This window comes from Mauremys mutica, chromosome 2 (assembly GCF_020497125.1).
Source record: "Mauremys mutica isolate MM-2020 ecotype Southern chromosome 2, ASM2049712v1, whole genome shotgun sequence".
Classification (NCBI taxonomy): Eukaryota; Metazoa; Chordata; order Testudines; family Geoemydidae; genus Mauremys; species Mauremys mutica.
Window position 1 is genome coordinate 44,875,668 of NC_059073.1, and position 19,444 is coordinate 44,895,111.

At 45.5% G+C, this 19,444-nt stretch overlaps 1 protein-coding gene across 7 annotated transcripts in view; it reads left to right on the top strand.

The window, feature by feature from the left end:
* The first annotated feature begins 1,795 nt into the window (after window positions 1-1,795).
* Window positions 1,796-19,444, top strand: part of CCNE2 (cyclin E2) — a 30,195-nt gene continuing 12,546 nt past the window's right edge. The window contains exons 1-8 of one of the 7 annotated variants that reach the window (XM_045003100.1): window positions 1,796-1,895; window positions 9,030-9,068; window positions 9,159-9,279; window positions 9,495-9,551; window positions 11,702-11,853; window positions 14,766-14,901; window positions 17,345-17,491; window positions 18,414-18,509. In XM_045003100.1, the coding sequence (XP_044859035.1) occupies window positions 9,055-9,068; window positions 9,159-9,279; window positions 9,495-9,551; window positions 11,702-11,853; window positions 14,766-14,901; window positions 17,345-17,491; window positions 18,414-18,509 (723 nt within the window). In that variant the 5' untranslated portion in view covers window positions 1,796-1,895; window positions 9,030-9,054. Of the gene's footprint in view, window positions 1,896-1,965; window positions 2,047-3,228; window positions 3,250-7,059; window positions 7,137-9,029; window positions 9,069-9,158; window positions 9,280-9,494; window positions 9,552-11,701; window positions 11,854-14,765; window positions 14,902-17,344; window positions 17,492-18,413; window positions 18,510-19,444 lie in introns of those variants that run through there. The other 6 variants (XM_045003104.1, XM_045003102.1, XM_045003103.1 and 3 more) reach the window with 6 other exon arrangements.

Below are 19,444 nucleotides of genomic sequence, written 5' to 3' on the forward strand. Positions count from 1 at the left end.
TACCACAAAACAACACTACCTCCCAAAACATGGTCTTCTCATTGTTACAGCAACACAAAGAGAAGTCCCAGTAGTAAGTATAACTAAAAATATGACTTCAATGTAAAGGAGAATTCAGCTGACTGCCACAAGACTCACATTTTTCCTATAATGGGTCTTCTCAGAGACCTCCTTTTGGGAGGGGGAAACAGAGCAGTTGGGCATCTTTGCTGGTTACCAGGTTTCTGGCATGTGGAAGATGGGAGCTGGCCAGCTGCCACACACTTTGTGGATGAGGAGATGGGTCTGAAACCTGGGAAGAAAGAATAGGGGTATGTCCACATTTAAAATGCTACAGTGGCACCGCTGCAGCTGCATCACTGTAACTCTTTAATGTAGATACTACCTACACTGGTGGGAGGGGTTCATAATAATTCTTCTATTGACCTAGCTCTGTTTCAAGTGGGGGCTAGGTTGGTATAGCTTTGTCTCTCAGGGGTGTGGATTTTTTTCACCCCAAGAGGCGTAGCTACATAATGGAAATTCCTAGTGTAGACTAGGCCTCAGAGTGGGCACACAAACCTCAGCGTATGCTACCTGCATTAAATTCATGCATATGAATAGCATATAGCCATAATATTGCCACTGAGCACGTCTGAAAATGACCAGATTCCAGATTTAACTTTAAACTGTAACCCCAGAAATTTAATTTAATTTTTCAAAGCTGAAAGTCTGTTAGGCAGTAATTTACACATCACATAGAAACAGAGAAAGGGAGTGTGGGTATTTGCAATTCAGCTTTAACCACCACCCTCTGATCAGGGCCAGTTCAGGCAAATCCATTGGTTTCTGCATAGTAATTTGATTGCCCTCCAAGGTCCAGTATGCAACATCCTCCACCTCATTTGATCCACACTCCTTTCCCGTGCCAGCTGTGGGAGCAGAGGTGTAGACCTATAGGGGTGGGATAATAGGGAACCTGTCTAGAAGTGCTGCATGTGTCTGTGGAGTGAGTATGGGAAATAGTGGATGGGGATTTCCTATGTTAAAGGTGATGAGTGGAAACCTGTGTTGTGTCCCAGCCATGGCCAAGATAAGGAGTGGGGAATGTAGAGAAATTCAGATTCACTGGGGCTCAAATTATTATCACTTTCAAGCTTACAGCCAGCACTGACTATATCATACACCATGACACAGAGAAGTGTATTCAATGAATATTAAACTAACTTCAACCTGCCTTTGTAGGAAAAAAACCCCAAGAGACAAGGGTCCTCTACAGCTGATAGCATTGTCTGAATCAGACTGGTCTCTCACCAATCAGGAACCAGACCCATCTTGGTGTAATTCCCAGCTCAGAAGACCTAGGCTAGGGTGTTGGCAGTGACAAGAAACCCAGTGCTAGAGCAAGTCTCTTAACCTCCAACCCACTTTCCCCATCTATGAAATGGAAATAGTATTCTACCTGCTTCATAGGGGTGATGTGGGAATTAGTTAGATATTTGTAAAGTATTTTGATCATTAAAAGCATTCAGTATTTTATTTTCCTATTTTCAGTGGCTTAGAACTTACTCCCAAAACTACTTCTTGAACTGAAATTCCTCATGCTTAGTCACAGCTCAGAGGTGAATTTGTGCTAGAAAATGTGAAGAAAATCAGTCCTCTCCTTTCTGAGTGTCAGTGTGAGACCATATGCAAAGTTAGATAAGGAGAGGGTTAATACACTATTATTAACAGGTGTTGCTCCTCAGTGTAGGGATTGCAGAGGAACACTTTCAGGAGGGATATAGCAATGGGTGCCTTCCTAATAGGCTGAAGAGTAACGGAGAAGAACAAGGATGTGGGTGTGGTTGGGGGAGACATTAACTTTATTAGTATTGAAGGCAAAAGACCAGACTTTCAGTCACATAGAGACAAGGGTAAGACTGTCTGATAGAGCCATCTTCTTCCACTGTAATTGAGACTTGAAACAAAAGAAACTGGTTTTCCTCTAGGTTAGGACTACTGAGTGTTTCCATCATGAGTAAAGATCAAGGGATCCAAATGTATCTATCTAGATAAAGAAGAAAGGTGATACTATTGAGAATCAAAGAAATATGGCTCTTTGGTTTGACTTATTGCCACATTGCCTTTCATGTGTGAAGCCTGGCTGAACTAAAGCTAATGTGTTAAAGGCAGTGTGCTTTGTCTACCATAGACTGTTAAAATGTATTATTGGCATGTTAACATGTGCTAATGTTATACAATCCTTGCCTAAATGAGGTCAATATCTGTCTGTGCCTACCCGTAGTAAGCACATGGACTGAATGCTTATTTTAAAATGATCAGTAGTGAAATAGTTAATAATGGCATTTGATAGTCTCACTTCTAGTTTTCAAAATTTACTCCTTTAGAATGAATAGTGGGAGTTCACATCTCACCTGGATTACTTGTAGGCTACTTACAGATGTGAACAGTAAACACCACATTGTTTTTTCTTTGATTTACATTTGGAGGCTTTCTTCTTAATCAGAAGGACTAGCAATGTAACTTGTCAAAAATGAAAGCTTAGATTCTGTGGCAGTTTTGTAGAATTGTGAAAAACATTGGCCGTGGGTATCTATCACCTACTACTGTAAGACATTGTTTATTGTATTGTGGCAATGGACAGAAATGTAGGCTCTATTGTATGAGACATTGTGCACACAGAATTAAAAGACAGTCCCTGCCCCAAAGAGCTTACTACATGTTGAAATAGTCTGTTTGCCAATGAAACTATTATAACATCTCAACCTTTGATATAATATATATTGCTTTTTATTGCGCTTTGAAATGACAAAGCAATAAAAAGGAAGAAAAAGTGCATATATTTGTACTTCTTGTCATCCCTTTAGGATATCAGAAAATTTGTGTGTAATTTTGTTATGATATTAAAAGGGGGTGAGAGAGAATGGAAGGAGGAGGAACATAAGTGTTTAGAGATGTGATGGGGGAGGAGACAACAATACATAGGAAGGGAGTGCCTGAGGCCTTGTCTACACACACAGCTTGCACCATTTTAACCAAAGTTGTTTTTTAAAATTATTTATTGAAACCAGTATGCCCCCTGTGCAACACGCTTTAATAGGCTTATTGATGGTTTATACTGAATTAAGGTAAATTGATATAAACCAGCTGTTTGCATTGGTTTAAGTAAATCTATTTTAAAATGGATTTTAAAATGTTGAAAGTTTGCGTTTAGACAAGGCCTGAGACACAGAAGGTGGAAGAGAGGAGAACAAGAAAAATACTAGGGTAGAATCTTAAAAATTAATGTCCTCTTAAACTGTGTATAAAGTTGAATATTTTTTCATTTTTGGGAGTTCTGGTTGCAGAAACTATAACCATTCAAGCTTTGTTCTTATAACTTACATTATCTCTCCAAAATCTCTGTGGAATTTAGACCTGAGAGCTCTTTTAAAAACACGTTAATGTTTTGTGAAACATTTGGGAACTTTTACATTTTAAATGCTCACCATTCCTACTGTGTGACTTGGAAAAGTCTGTTATATTCAAGAGATACTCTGAACTCAAAAAGCAGCAAAGAGTCCTGTGGAACCTTATAAACTAACAGACATATTGGAGCATGAGCTTTTGTGGGTGAATACCCACTTTGTCGGATGCAAGTAGTGGAAATTTCCAGAGGCAGGTGTATATATATGCAAGCAAGAAGCAGGCTAGAGATAATGAGGTTAGTTCAATCAGGGAGGATGAGGCCCTCTTCTAGCAGTTGAGGTGTGAAAACCAAAGGAGGACGAACTGCTCTTGTAGTTGGCTAGCCATTCACAGTCTTTGTTTAATCCTGAGCTGATGGTGTCAAATTTGCAGATGAACTGAAGCTCAGCAGTTTCTCTTGGAAGTCTGGTCCTGAAGTTTTTTTGCTGCAGGATGGCTACCTTTAAATCTGCTATTGCGTGTCCGGGGAGATTGAAGTGTTCTCCTACAGGTTTTTGTATATTGCCATTACTAATATCTGATTTGTGTCCATTTATCCTTTTCCGTAGGGACTGTCCAGTTTGGCCGATGTACATAGCAGAAGGGCATTGCTGGCATATGATGGCATATATTACATTGGTGGACGTGCAGGTGAATGAACCGGTGATGGTGTGGCTGATCTGGTTAGGTCCTGTGATGGTGTCGCTGGTGTAGATATGTGGGCAGAGTTGGCATCGAGGTTTGTTGCATGGATTGGTTCCTGAGTTAGAGTTACTATGGTGCAGTGTGCAGTTACTGGTGAGAATATGCTTCAGGTTGGCAGATTGTCTGTGGGCAAGAACTGGTCTGCCACCCAAGACCTGTGAAAGTGAGGGATCATTGTCCAGGATGGGTTGTAGATCCTTGATGATGCGTTGGAGGGGTTTTAGCTGGGGACTGTATGTGATGGCCAGTGCAGTTCTGTTTGTTTCTTTCTTGGGTTTGTCTTGCAGTAGGAGGTTTCTGGGTACACATCTGGATCTGTTTTCTTATTTCCTCGTGTGGGTATTGTAGTTTTGAGAATGCTTGGTGGAGATTTTATAGGTGTTGGTCTCTGTCTGAGGGGTTGGAGCAGATGCGGTTGTACTTCAGTGCTTGGCTGTAGACAATGGATCATGTGGTGTGCCTGGGATGCAGGAGCAGCGCCAGGGTTTTTGGCGCCCTAGGCACAGGCAGGGCCGCCCAGAGGTGGGGGCAAAGGGGGCAATTTGCCCCGGGCTCCGCAGGGGCCCCCAAGAGAACAGCGGAGGCTCCCACCTCCGCCCCTCTCCTGGAGCCTCAGCGCATCAAGCGCCGTGTCTCCGGCGGAGCCCCTGAGCCCCGCCCCGCTCAGAGCCGCGTGGTGAGGGGGCGGGGCTGGGAGCTCCCTCCACTCGGCGTGGAGCTCCCAGCCCCGCCCCCTCACCACGCGGCTCTGAGCGGGACAGAGCTCAGGCCCCGCCGGCCGCACGCTGCGGCTGTTCCGGCGAGGCGCTGAGGCTCCGGGTGAGGAGGGAGCCGGGGGTAAGAGGCTGGGGCCGGGGCGGGGGGGAAGCAGGACCCGCCGCCGAAGCGCAGCCCGGTCTTCGGCGGCGGGGGGCCCTTCCGTTCCGGGACCCGTCACCGAAGTGCCCCGAAGACCCGCGGCGGGGACCCCCCCCCCGCCGCCGCCGAAGACCGGGCTGCACTTCAGCGGTGGGTCCCGCTTCGGCGGTAATTCGGTGGCGGGGGGCTCCCGCCGCGGGTCTTCGGGGCACTTCGGCGGCGGGTCCCGGAACGGAAGGGCCCCCCGCTGCCGAAGACCCCGGGCCCCCGGAATCCTCTGGGCGGCCCTGGGCGCAGGGCCGGCTCTACCCATTTCGCCGCTGGTCCCGGGGCTCCGGTGGACCTGCCGCAGGCATGCTTGCAGAGGGTCCACTGGTCCTGGGGCTCCACCGGAGCCGCGGGACCAGCGGACCCTCTGCAAGCACGCCTGCGGCAGGTCCACCGGAGCCGCCTGCCGCCCTCCTGGCAAAATTCTGCTCCCCCCAAATCCTGGCGCCCTAGGCAACTGCCTAGGTCACCTAAATGGAAGCGCCGGCCCTGCCGGGATGGAATCTGGAGGCATGAAGGTAGGTATAGCGGTCGGTAGGTTTTTGGTATAGGCTTACGTTAACACCACCCAAAGGAAATCCTGTATTGTAATGGCAGTTCTACTGATTTGCTGTGCGGATCTGAGCAACTCAGCCTCAGTTTCCCCATTTACAGAGATCATACTTTTCCTGCAGGAGTATTATGGGAACTAGTTCAAAGCACTATACAAACTATCAGGGCAAGTGCTAAATATGAAGAATTTATTCATCAGTGAGGCTGTAAGGAAGAAGTGTCTTATTTAAACTCAAATATCTGCAATGCTGACACAGAGAGAACGCCAGCTTCGTGCCATGCTATTTTTATGTGTAGCTACACAGTCGCACTGCCGGATTTTAAATTCACTGCTATGGGAGCCACGCCGCGCACAGCTCTGTGTTTACATTTTGCAGCCAGGTCCACGTTGTCGGCTCTTTCTCCCTCCCCATTGGCTCGAGGCTGCCCCTGGCTCCGCCCGGGGGTGGAGCTCCACGCCAACCCGCGCCGGGCGGCGGCGTGTGCAGGCTCTAGGGGGATGGGGGCGGGTGGTGACAGCTGGGCTGTGTCCCGCCGCACCCCCAGAGCAGGAATCCCGGGCGCACTGTACGGGCTGGGCCGGAGGCGACGGGGAGCGGTGTAAGGAGTTCGGGGTGTGTGTGGGGGGAGCTGGGCGTGAGGCTGCCTCCCGCTGGGAGCTGCAGCGGCCTGGCGTGTCCTGTGCTGGACTGGGGCATAGCAGAGTTGTATGTAAGTCGGGGCCTGTGTGGGGACATAGGAAACCTGAGATGAGGCTGCATATCCCTGCAGGAGTGAGGCTGCCCTGCCCTGCCCTTCCCCTGGAAGCAGCAAGTTGGGGTGCCCTGGGCCGTGCGGGGGGCGGGGAAGGCTGTCTAGGTGGGGCCCTGGCTGTGTTGGGGGCAGGGAAGGCTGGCTAGCCGGTGCTGTATTGCGGGCAGAGCACATAGGAGCAGGGAAGGCTGTGCAGTGGGTACCCTGGCTGTGCAGTGGGTGCCCTGGCTGTGCTGGGGGCAGAGCACATGGGGGCAGGGAAGGCTGTGCAGTGGGTGCCCTGGCTGTGCTGGGGGCAGAGCACATGGGGGCAGGGAAGGCTGTGCAGTGGGTACCCTGGCTGTGCTGGGGGTGCCCTGGCTGTGCTGGGGGCAGAGCACACGGGGGCAGGGAAGGCTGTGCTGGGGGTGCCCTGGCTGTGCTGGGGGTGCCCTGGCTGTGCTGGGGGCAGGGAAGGCTGTGCAGTGGGTGCCCTGGCTGTGCTGGGGGCAGAGCACATGGGGGCAGGGAAGGCTGTGCAGTGGGGCTCACGGGGTGCATAGGACGGAGAGGGAGGGTGGGGGACTGCTGGAGAGTGCAGCAGCCTGGGGGTGCCCTGTGCTGCATGAGGAGGAGGGGGTCTGTGCACGTGTGGGGGGGTGAGTAGGGCCTGGGTGTTGCAGGGAGGGACGATGACGGGGGGGTGATGAGCCGGGACACGCGCATGCGCAGGGGAGGGCCCGGGCGGCAGTATATAGGGGCTTGGCGCCGGCGCCAGCTGAGCAGCGCTGAGCCGGGCGGCAGCGGGTGAGGTGCGCCCGGGTGAAGGGTCTGGGGGTCGGGCTGGCGGGCAATGCCTGAGGGGGTGTCCCTGAGCCTGGGGCAGGGCCGGGCGCGGCGGGGCGGGCGCGGCGCTGAGGTGCCTGTTGCACCCCCTCCTGCGGGCTGGGGGGGGGGCGGCGGGGGGCCCTGGGGGGCGGCGGCGCCCGGCTCTGGAGAGCCCGCTCCGGCCGATCGGTGGGGATTGGGCCCCGCGCGGTGGCGGGGCCCAGGCGGGCGGCGCGGCGGGATGTCTGCCCGGGCGCTGTTTTGGAGGGAGAGTGGCTGGGGAACGGTGTCCGGCGGGCGCCCCCATCCAGCTCCGGGGCGCCCCCTGCGAGCCCCCCTGGGCATGGGGGGCCCGGGGCACGCCGGGGCTGGGCCTCCCTCCGCGGGGTGACGGGGTGTCGGCTGCAGCCCCCCTCCAGCTCCGGGGTGACCCCGTTGGAGTGGGGGCCGGGGCGCCCGTGCCTGAGGTTTTGGAGGGAGACTGGCTCGGTGCAGGGAGGGAAGGGGGTGGGGAATCCGGCTGGGGCGGCTAATCCGGCCCCGGGCGGGCCCCATTATACCGCCTATAGAGGGCGGGGGCGCATGTGGGGGCTCCCTGGTTAACCCTGCCCGGGTGGGAGGGGGAGGGGGCTGCCTTTTTGGAGGGAGCTGGCCCCGCGCGGGAGGGGGAGGAAAGTGCCCGCCCGCCCGCGTGGACCCCCTGCCCTGTGACACGCGGGGGGATGGGTCCCCGGCAGGTCCCGGGGGTGGAGCGGGGCAGGCAGCACCAGGGGGACGCCCAGAGCCCAGCCCCAGGCCGCTGCCGCCTGCTCTTCCCCGCTCTCTAAATTGGCGCGGAACCGGCATTTCAGGGGCCGGAGAAACGCGCGGAGTCGGAGCAGCTCGCAGAGCCACAGAGGGCAGGGAGCCCTGGGGTCCCGGATAGTGTCCTCTCAGAGCTGGGGTGGGGAGAGGCATAGCAGCTCCGGGGTGCAGGGGACAGAAATAGCTAGGCGAGGAAGAGATGCCTGGCTGTACATGGGGTGGGTGGGTACACACAACTACTGTGTGTGTTTCTAAATATGTCATTACACTGTGTGTATACATTAGATGAGTGTGTATATAATAAAAATAATATGGCCGCACATATAAAATATATGGTATTTGCTTAATGTGAGTGTCTATTTATGTATAATAGACCAATATGCTACACTAACACACTGAAGGTGGGGAAGAAGAGATGGCCAGGGCTTAGTGTGTCCCCTCTCTCTCCTTGCACATGCTGAATTCCCTCTCCACCATCTAGATCAGGGGTTCTCAAACTGGGGGTTGGGACCCCTTAGGGGGTCATGAGGTTATTACATGGGGGTCGTGAGCTGTCAGCGTCTGCCTCAAACCCCACTTTGCCTCCAGCATTTATAATGGTGTTATAAATTAAAAACGCTTTTTTATATATTTAAGGGGGGTCGCACTCAGAGGCTTGCTATGTGAAAGTGGTCACCAGTACAAAAGTTTGAGAACCACTGACCTAGATGAAACATCCCCCTGATCCCCTGTACAAATGCAGTGAATTAAATTTGCTACTGGTGTACATGGGCACATGTATTTTGGAAACCATGGATTTACGCCTAGTGGTGAACCTGGTTGTGCATATGTATAACCTACATTGTGCAATTATGTAGATATAAAATACATGCACATTGTGTATTTGTACATATGTGTACACATGCTTTGCATTAGTAAAATATTTGTGCTCTGACGCCTACTGGTGTAAGAGCCAGTGCTTGAAATGTGCAGCACACAAACCTTGGTGTTAAATCTGAGTTAGGCTCCATAGTTTGTCCTATATTTCTCCTCTTGTGTCTATAGACTAAGTTCTTGTTCTTTCCTTATTCCAGGAAGGGATTCTACACCCCAAGAAAGATGTCAAGACGCAGGTAATTTCTGTAAGCTTCATAAACCAAACTAACCTGTGTCTGTTTAACAACAGCTGCTCTCTTCATGCTGTATGTTTTTCTCCTCTCCAGTAGTCGTTTGCAAGCCAAGCAGCAGCTGCTGCCGCCACTCCCATCCCCCTGTCAGGAAGAGTCTCCACAAGAGCTGCAGGCACCAGAGCCTCTCCAGACCAAGAAAAGGAGAGCAACAGAGGTGAGCAGGGGACTAATTTACCTGGAAATATGCAGGATTGGAAGGTTGGTTTCCTATACCTGCCACTGTAGGGGGAACAGGGAAGAATTGTGGTGGTGTTCTCAGTAGAACACATGATTAGGAAGTGGTGTAAGATAGTGGTGGTTTACTCTGCACACTGCTTTATATGATAGTATGGTTGAAGGGCATTGATCAATTAATGTCTTTCTCAACAGGATATCAAGAAAGGAGAAGATGAAAAAGTCATTAAAAGACATCAGTATGAGATTAAGGTAATGCATTCATGCATACAAAACAGATTGGAACTGGGGGGGAGGAGTCCTCCCCCATTTTATATATACATTTTGCCACTGGAAGATGTAAGTTTGATTAGTGACGGGAAGCTACTGCTTTACTGAAGTAGAGTATCATTGTTCAGGCACAGGACTTCTGGGTTGTATGCCCACCTCTGCCACAGGCCGAAGGCTTATCTATATGTGGAAAGTTATTCTTGAATGAGGTATGGTGTGGATGATGGGATTCATTCCAGGGCTTGTCTAACAAGAATGTTACACTAGTTTAAAACCACATCTTAAATTAAACCTATTTAGTTGAATGGGTGAAAAGGCTATGTGGGTACTCTTATTTCAGTTTAAACCAGGTTTATTTTGTTTTTCCTCAAGTCTCTTAGGAATTAGTTTAAAATGACCTGAGATAAGGCACTCTTAAACCAGTGAAAGCCCTCTTATTTTGGTTTAACTAAAGCAGATTAAAATAGCACTTTAACTATTGTAGACAAGACCTGACTATGACTTTGGGGAAAGTCAATGTCTTCTGGTTTTAAAAGAATGGGAATACTACTATATCAAAGGAATGATCTGAAGCTAAACATGTTGATTGTGAAGTGTTCTGAGAGCTGGAGATGGAAGGTGCTATATAGGTGTAAAAGTTACTTTATTAACTAGTTGCAATCAGAGAGTCCCATCTCACTAAATAGGTTTCTATGTATGGGATGCATGCATTTTTCATATGCAGTATTCTGCAAAATAAACATGTCCTGGAACAGCTCTGTCCTTCCTTCCTTCTTTGGAGCAGCCTAGTGGGCTACGGCCAATCTCATCCCATTAGAAAGCACTTGCTGACAAACTGGCCACACCTTCCTTTTTTTTAAGGGATTTTGCTCACTTTAATCTGTTGCCTATATTCCATACAAATTTGATGTCACTTCACTTTCATTGGTTGGTTGAAACTTATCAATAACAGCGTTTATGCCTTCGCATAATATAAGAATCGAGGGTCACCTGATGAACTTAATAGGCAGCAGGTTCAAAACAAACATAAGGAAGTACTTCACACAATGCACAGTCAACCTGTGGAACTCATTGCTAGGGGATGTTGTGAAGGCCAATAGTATAATTGGATTTAAAAAAAAATTAGATCCATCAGTGGCAATTAGCCAAGATGGTCAGGGACACAACCCCATGCATTGGATGTTGCTGAGCCTCTGACTTCCAGAAGCTGGGACAGAATGATGGGATAGATTACTTGATAATTGCCCTGTTCTGTTCATTCACTTTGAAGCATCTGCCACTGGCCACCATCTGAAGATGGAATACTGGGCTAGATGGACCATTGGTCTGTCCCACTGTGGCAGTTATGTTTTTAATTAAACAATCATGAAACAGAGGCATGGGAGTCATTCCTGTTGTACAAATATCACTTTAAGGTTTTATGCATGAATAATTTTATATGTCCCTTGTTTTGGGTCTCCATTGTGTACCATTTTTGGTTCTCGCCAGGCTGAAAGGCTGTTGCTGCTTGACAGGTTGGTATCTAGCCCTGGAACTGTGTGGGTGGTTTGCCTCTTGAATAGTGAATTGAAGGTAATATGTAGCTGTGTTTCCACTGAGGTGCTGTAGATAGTTCATGTCTGTCCTTTCCTCCTTATCTTCCCCAGATGAAAAGTAGATAGTGGAATTGGCTGCCGTGTTTCCCATGACATTTTAGGTACTCAAGAGAACATCGTAGTTCCACAAATAAATGAATCGATGGTTCAAGTAATGGATTAGTTACACCTTCGTTGGTAAATAACTTGTGATTTGCCTCCCAAAAGCCAGGTTCCTTTGATTTATCAGAATTATGTGCATGTAGTTGGTCCACCTTGACTAGGAAGTCATTCTTTTGTTTTCTAATCTTTCAATACCTGTATGTATATCCTGGAACACTTGAATAAACAGGCTCTTCATTCTGAAGTTTTTTTGAAATTACTTACAGCATTTTTAAGGATGCTGAAGCTAGATAGGTTACATGTACACAATAGAAGTTATTCAATAATTTCTTGATTTTATTTTATTCTGTTACTACTTTAGTATATATCTCAAAAGCAAACTTGGCCGGTGAAGTCAGCACTTAAAACTTTTTTTTATTTTTGTTTACACTGTAGAGTTGTTGGCCACCCACAATATCAGGAGGCATCTCCCCCTGCATAATTATTGAAACACCACACAAGGAAATGGCAGCTACTGACTTTTCCAGATTCAAGAAATACAGGTTCAGAAACCTCTTCATAAATCCATCACCTTTGCCTGAACTTAGGTAAGTTATCTACATATTATTCCAAATTATTGTACAACAAATTCTACACTATATTAATTTAACTGTGTCCAATAATGGGTTCATAACCAGAGACAAATGAAATCTTCATCCCATCCACTATGATTCCCCTCCCCTGGCTCCTTCACCTGACCACCCAAAAAATTCCAGTGTGTTGTGGTTTTTTTTTTTTGGTTTGGAGTGGGAGCACACACGCAAAGAGGGTTACATTAACTCTTCTAATTGGAGCCATTCTTTATAGCTTAATATCAAATACCAATGTAAAATTCAGTCATTTGCAAATATTATGGTGTTTGGTTTAGCAAATATTACGGTGTTTGGTTTAGGGGTGTGTGTGTGTGGGGGGGGGGGACGTTTAAAATGTACTGTATTCATGGCTATTTGGAACCAGACATTTGGAAAACGTAGAGGCCAAAGCATTCTTAGCCTACGTTTTCTTTAGGGACTCTAAAGTATGTCTAATGTTTTGACCATGAGACAGTGTGTTACTCATTCTAGTGCCTTGGTGGCTGGCACAGTGCTATGCTGATAAAAGGCCTGGCATAGCCCTGGTTTTTCCAGCCTGTGGGAAGCATTGTGGAGGCATCATATTCAGAGACGCTGGTGAAGAGGAAGGGTCTCCTAAGCATGGAAACGAATTATAGTGTGGAGTAGATCTGCTAGAGAAATGGTGGAAGCCCAGTGTATAAAGTCTAGAAAAATGTAGAGAATATATTGTATGGAGCAATCCTGCACTTCCCATGTGGATGGACTAGAACTAGGTTACCTGATTGAAGAAACCTTCTTCAGTCTCTAATGTCTAAGGAATTCACCCAGATTGGGGAAGCATATTAGCTGGATACTTCTGCTAAAATGGCCCAGCTATGAAATAGTTGTTACATAAATTATCATGGTGTTTGAGTTACTACTCCACTGAGGTGAGTGAATAGGTTCCATTTTATTAGTTATTTCACTCTCTAAAGAACAGAACGATGAGGTGAGTAGGACTTGGAAAATTTAGCAGATGCCTAATAGCCCACAGTAGATATGAAAGATGAGGATGGGTGGATGATCTCTGTGAACCCTGGGGCAATGCCCTGGAGAGAAGCTGACCTCTTTTATGCTCCCCCTGCAGTTTCTGGAGACGGTGCTAAGATTTCTTCCAGAGTTCTGTTCATAGACTCTTCCCTGTGGACTCCATGTTTCATATGTCTATCTAATAAGTATCTGATAAACCCCCTTCAGCTGCAGTACAGGAAAATCATTTTTCTCTTCTGACCTTTCCAGAGTTGCCTAGCTGTTGTAAGAAGATGATGGAAAGGGGTCTCTGACACTTTAACCCCATTTTTGGGATCCCATTCCCTTGAATAAATCTGGCAAATAATTCTGCATCTTCTCATATCTTTCACGAGCAGTTGAGTAAAATTGACATGGCCTTTTGCTTGATACTATTCAGAATCCTGTGGGTAGCAGTGAAACTGACCCATCCTGTTAATCTGATTCTGTTGCTGCTTAGCAAGAAGTAGGAGCAGCAGCAGACACTGAAACTGATAGTATGAGTGAGGACTGATGAAAACAACAATACATCAATTAACATGGGATTCATGTTTTGGAGCACTTTCTTAGGCTATGTTAATGCTTCAGTGTAGACACTTACTACAGCAATAGGAGGGTTTCTCCTATCACTGTAGTAATCCACCTTTGTGAGAGGCACTAGGTAGGTCGATGGAAAAATTCTTGACCTACTGTCTACACCAGAGATTAGGTCAGCTTAACTGTCTGTCAGGGGGTGTGGTTGCCAATATAACTTTTTCAGGGTAGACCACCCATTAGTGACTACGTGGTGAGATGTGTAGTTTAAAAAAAAACCCAAACCCAAAACACTCCATAATAATGCAAAGTTAAAATGATACAAAAATGAAGGTATAAGCAGCCACTTACTCCAGTGAAAGCTTTCTACTGTCTAGTGCAGAGGTCCCCAAACTGTGGGGCATGCCCCCTAGGGGGGCACAGAGGAATGTGGAGGGGCATGGCTGGGGGCAAGGAAGGAGCACCACTCAGCTCTGTTCCTGGCCCTATGCGCACCACGGTCCATGGCTGGCCTCTGTCCATGACTTGGCAGGATGTGGACAGAGGTAAGGGGGGGGGGGGCAAAGAGAAAAAAAAAAAATTGGGGACCACTGCCCTAGTGGATTTTTCAAACCTTCAGTGTGAGTAAATGAACTACTTCATTGTTAAAACTGTCTATTTTTTGTTAAGTTATGCTCATCACAGTATGTTTCCAGTCCCTGGGAAAATGATGTAGGAAGCAGGAAGGGAGAGAAGAATGAATTCTAAACACCAGTAGTTTGGACTGGCTTGTAGCACTAAATCAGGTTGAAGATTTATTTTTGGGGTGTCTTAAGTCGTCTTTTATCTGACTGCTTAGGAAGCCCAGGTTTCAAATTGATCAAATCTGAACTGTATGACCACATGGAGAGGCGAAATAAGCAATTGTGCTCCAAGTGATAACCTGCGTGTGTGGGTGTGTGTACTTGACCATTGGGTTATTCAGATATATCTTGGGATTTCAGAACAAAGTATGCCTGTAGTTGTCTAACTTAAAAATATTTTTTTCTGATTGCATATAAACAGATGAATATTGAAAAAAGTGACAAGGAGTCCTGTGGCACCTTATAGACTAATAGAAATATTGGAGCATAAGCTTTCACCCACGAAAGCTTATGCTCCTATACTTCTGTTAGTCTATAAGGTGCCACAGGACTCCTTGTCACTTTTTACAGATCCAGACTAACACAGCTACCCCTCTGAATGAATATTGGAAAAATTAACTTACAATATAACACACTAAGATAAACATTTTATATCTCTTTTTGTAAAGAGATCTCAAAACTTCACATGACTTTATTCCATAGCTGGGGAAATTCCAAAGATGTCTGGCTCAATATTCTGAAGAAGGAGAACAAATATGCTCACTGCAAACATTTTACATCGCTACATTCTAACTTGCAACCACACATGAGATCAATACTCCTGGACTGGCTCTTGGAGGTATGTTTTGAGTTACTTTATATTGTGCTATGGCTGTAAAATAAATTGGTGTAAAGGCAAAGAGTTTATGTAAAGTGCTAATATCTGTGATCGTGTAGACATTTAATGACGAACACATTTTAAAACACAAAAGTTGACAATGCTGACCTCTTAAAATAGAGCAGGGAGTAATATTCCTTTATTTTTTGGTCCTTTTAACACATCAATATTGTGGGTAGAATGGGATGAGTTTGTCTTAAATAAGCTTTTTTTGATGAAAAATGCAGTTCTATAAACTTGAATAGTTTTGACTGTTCACAAAATGGCCAGCATAAGGTGGTGCTGGTGCTCCCCTCTATGACCTTTAGCCTAGTGGTTAAGGCACTCATCTGGGATGTGGGATAACAGGTTCAAATTTCAGTTCCAGAAGAGAACCTAAATAGACTTTTTTTCTATTTGCCAGAAATTTGATTGTTCTGGCTGAACCAAATCCTCTCCTTCCCCCCACTCCAAAAAAAAAAAAATTCAATTCAGCTGCCATTATCTGCCCATCTCTAGTTGAGGAGGATCATACTTCAGCATGATTGTAAACTGAAATGGTTATAGCAGGATTATATATGGGACCTTAGACAGTCCCAAGCTTTGGGGGATGTGATTAATAGCTGAGTAGTTTTGGGGACATGGCTAAGGCCCTGTGTATTGTACAGGAAAGATCAGAGTTTGTAGCTGTTTCTCCTGATGTTTATATTAAGTATTTCAAACACCACTCCTCTTTAAAACAGATTCGTGCATAAATGGGGGTGGGTCAAATTTTGCTCAAAAGATTTCACCAGTTTGCTTGTGCAGTGCCCTAAAGAGGCAATGGCTTCCTTGATAGCGTCAAACTGTTTTGAACTGTTCTCCACATTGGCAGCTAAACCACATTCAAAACTATTTGAGACTGGATTTATTTTGGAAATGGTTGGAGAGCATAGCTCTTGTATTATAATACCTCTTGTTTTAGGGATGTCTAACTGTTGCCAGTAGTACAAAATTCTTGTCCCTGCTCTGCTGGCGGATCTGTGTGAGATTGTGAAACATGGTACATTTCATGACCTCAAATGTGCTCCACATCAAATGTGGCCACCAATGCCTTATTTACATTATAACTCCAACTGTTGCTATCACCAATGGAACTAGTAAATTTTAGGGGGAAAATGTACAGCCTGACTCTCATCACAGTGATGCAAATCACATGATCTCACCACTTACTCCCAACATATTAGTGTATTCACCACCTCTGAATTTGGTTCACTGTTGTCTTCTGGAGATGTGGACAGCGCTGTTGGTGGGAGATCCTCTCCTGCTGACAAAGCTACCACCCCTCATTGGGGGGGGGGTTTTATTTTGTCGGCAGTAGAGCTCTCTTCTGCCAACAAAGAGTGGCTACACTGTGTGCCTTATAGTGACATGGCTTAGAGGCACAGCTGTGCCACTGTAAGCTGCACAGTGTAGACACAGCTTTTTGTCACTTCCCTCCTGATATGTAACTTAACACCAGACTGAGTGTCACTACTGAATTTGACACAGATAATGCTATAGGAATTCCATTCACTTGCTTCAGGATGGATTTGTCCCCTACTTTTTTGTTTAAGGCCTTATCTAGCATAGCATTTAAAGGTATGATGTTAGATATTAGCTAGCTAATAACACACTCTTTACCCTAGTCTAGATAGACTAAACAGTATTTGATCCAACTGGTAATTTTTTTTTCCCCAACATAAAAATGGGAAACCCACAAACCAGACCATTTCAGGTTTTTAGCCCCTTCTTCTACTATGAAACAGCTAGTGACGATATTTAAATTAAGTACTGACTTTGCACTCAGTTGAAATTAATTTGTAGGTGGAAGAGTTCATACCTCTTGAATTATGGTTTCAGGTGGTTTGAAGTTGTTTGCAAAGAAATTTTGGTAAATTTTTTTTTTTTTTAAATCAGGCTTCTGTAAAATTTAATCTTAAGGGGGCAATGAGTTACTTAAAATCTGCCTAAAGTTAAGAGGAGAAATGCAGAATCCTAAATAAGCTTGAGTTTTGGTGGGATTAAAAAAGTTTCCCCTTTTTTACAGTTTGTTTTAAAGCAAAACAGGCATACAACTAACATCAGTTTATAGTTTCATCTTGTTTTAGATGAACTAAGACTAAGTCATTAAAACTAAGACTTGTGTATCATATTTTGAAAACTTGCTAGCAGGTTGTGCTTAACCCTGGGTGTTGGACAGATTTCCTCCCCCGCCCTTCTCCAAAGCAAACCACAACAAACTAACACATTTGGAAACATGACTATTTTTGTTCACATTAAGGACAAAATTGTGTTTTTTACCGTTAAAACAGATTTACTAATGCATTTTCCTAATTATAAATACATCAAGCTATAGAACAGAAAACTGAACTAAGTTTTGTTTTTGTTTTTTGTCCTGTCATAGGTATGTGAAGTATATATGCTTCACAGAGAAACCTTCTACCTAGCTCAAGATTTTTTTGATAGATTCATGTTGACACAAAAGAATATCAATAAAAATATGCTTCAGCTAATAGGGATTACCTCATTATTCATTGCCTCCAAACTTGAGGTAAGTGGCTATATGCATGGTGTTTTTAGGGTTGGAATATCTGAACTGCTTCTTGAAGGGAAATTATCAACATAAAAGATAACTGTTAACCTGTTATTGTTACAAGTAACAACTGAGATCAGAGAAATTTTCTTTAACTTTATGCATCTTTTAGCCTTCTATGTGTAGTCAGTTTCTCTGTTTCCCCTGCATAATCCAAGAGTCCATCAGTTTCCTCTCTGGGCCTTCTACACAGCAGTAGGGGACAGAACCATTTTCCCCCCCACCTCCTCCAATACCACAGAAATTGGCAGGTGGTCACAGGGACAGGTGTAGGACCTGAAACTACTGAACTGCTGCAATAAGCTAGATTTCAAATTGATGTTTCTTTAAACCTGGTTTTTAAAAAACAAAACTTTTTTTTTTATACTGGTAAAAGCACTCTTGCTGGTATAAACTGCATCTACTAAGATTTGTTAATATCGCTATTGGTATATAGAATGTATCTTCAAGGAGTGATATGGTGTTTGAATTAAACAGTTGTTTCACTGGGGGTCTCAGAATTGTCTGAGCAGGTGAAAATCCTAGACTCTGAAGGTGATATAAGCAAGAAATAATTCTGTTCTGGCCAACATTACTCCCCTATCCATAAAATTGGTTCTAATAAAGTCCTGTGATGGCCTGTGGAATACATAACGTCTTCTCTATTAATATTTAATGGTTTTTTCACTACTAGTTTCTAGCTTACTTTTTGTGGACACTTACAGTATGAAAGGCTTGTACTATCATGAGAAATAGCTGAAGTACAGCTGTTTCAACTGAGTTGATAAAATGGTTCTGTGTATAAATCTGAAAAGTTTCACAGCTGTCTACTGCAGCTCGTTTGCATTCTTGCAGGATACAAAAACCCTTCTGGTCTTGTTTTTTTTTTTTCTTTTTAAAGGAGATATATGCTCCTAAATTACAAGAGTTTGCCTATGTCACAGATGGTGCTTGTAGCGAAGATGATATTATAAGAATGGAGCTCATTGTATTAAAGGTAATGTAACAGTCTTACTATTTTAATTAGCTGGTTGAGTGATAGCCCAGTAGAGCCTTTCATTTTAGCATCTTGTTATATTTAATGACTGCACTCTTGGTGTCCTTCCCCCATCTGTAGGCAAAAAGTAGTACCTCACTTCTAACTTTCTGAAGAATTGAATTCTTCAATCTCATAGATTGGCATCCACCCTTAGGGTGGAGGTCTCCATTAAGGGCCCCTCTTTGCCACCTAAGTCCTACTTTTGTTTTCTGCAAAGAAAGGGTGCACCCCCAAGAACTGTATGTAATGGAAGGGGGTGTGGGTGTAGGCTGCTTTTTTTTTTTTTTTTTTAACCACCAATAGGCCTGGCTGGAGGATGGCAGGCTGGGAGTGGAGAGGAACTATTGAAGTAGCCCATACAAATAGTCTAAAAGACTGTATTAGAACCTGTTCGGAAGATTTTGTTGAAACAATTTTTCATCAAATTCTAATTGTTCTGCACTACCATGTCACCTTTTGATTAAATTCTGTCAGAAACCAGGCAGATTTTGAAACCTGGTTACCTGCCAGACTCAGCAGCACACCTTGCAGGCTGACTGGTAACCTGGAGTTCTGACCTATGGTTCCTCAGCAGCTAGCCAGGTGGACTGCCCTGCAGTTGGGGCTTCCAGAGTCCCTGGCTTTGGGCCATCTGCCAGGTGGAATGCCTCCATGCCAAGGTTCCCAGAAGAGTTGGGTGGAAAATGGTAATCCTTGTTCTGCTGAGAACCTAGAAATCCTCCAAAACTAAATTTTAATCTGTGCTAGGCTGCAGCTACTGTAGCTCCAGTTCCAAGGCCATGGCACATCTTGGGAATGTATGTTTTGCCTCCCCAGCTCTTATGTGCATATCCTGCATGAAGACCACTTGCTCAGTGTTTGTGAGGCATCTTTTGAAGAAGGTGGGGGGGAGG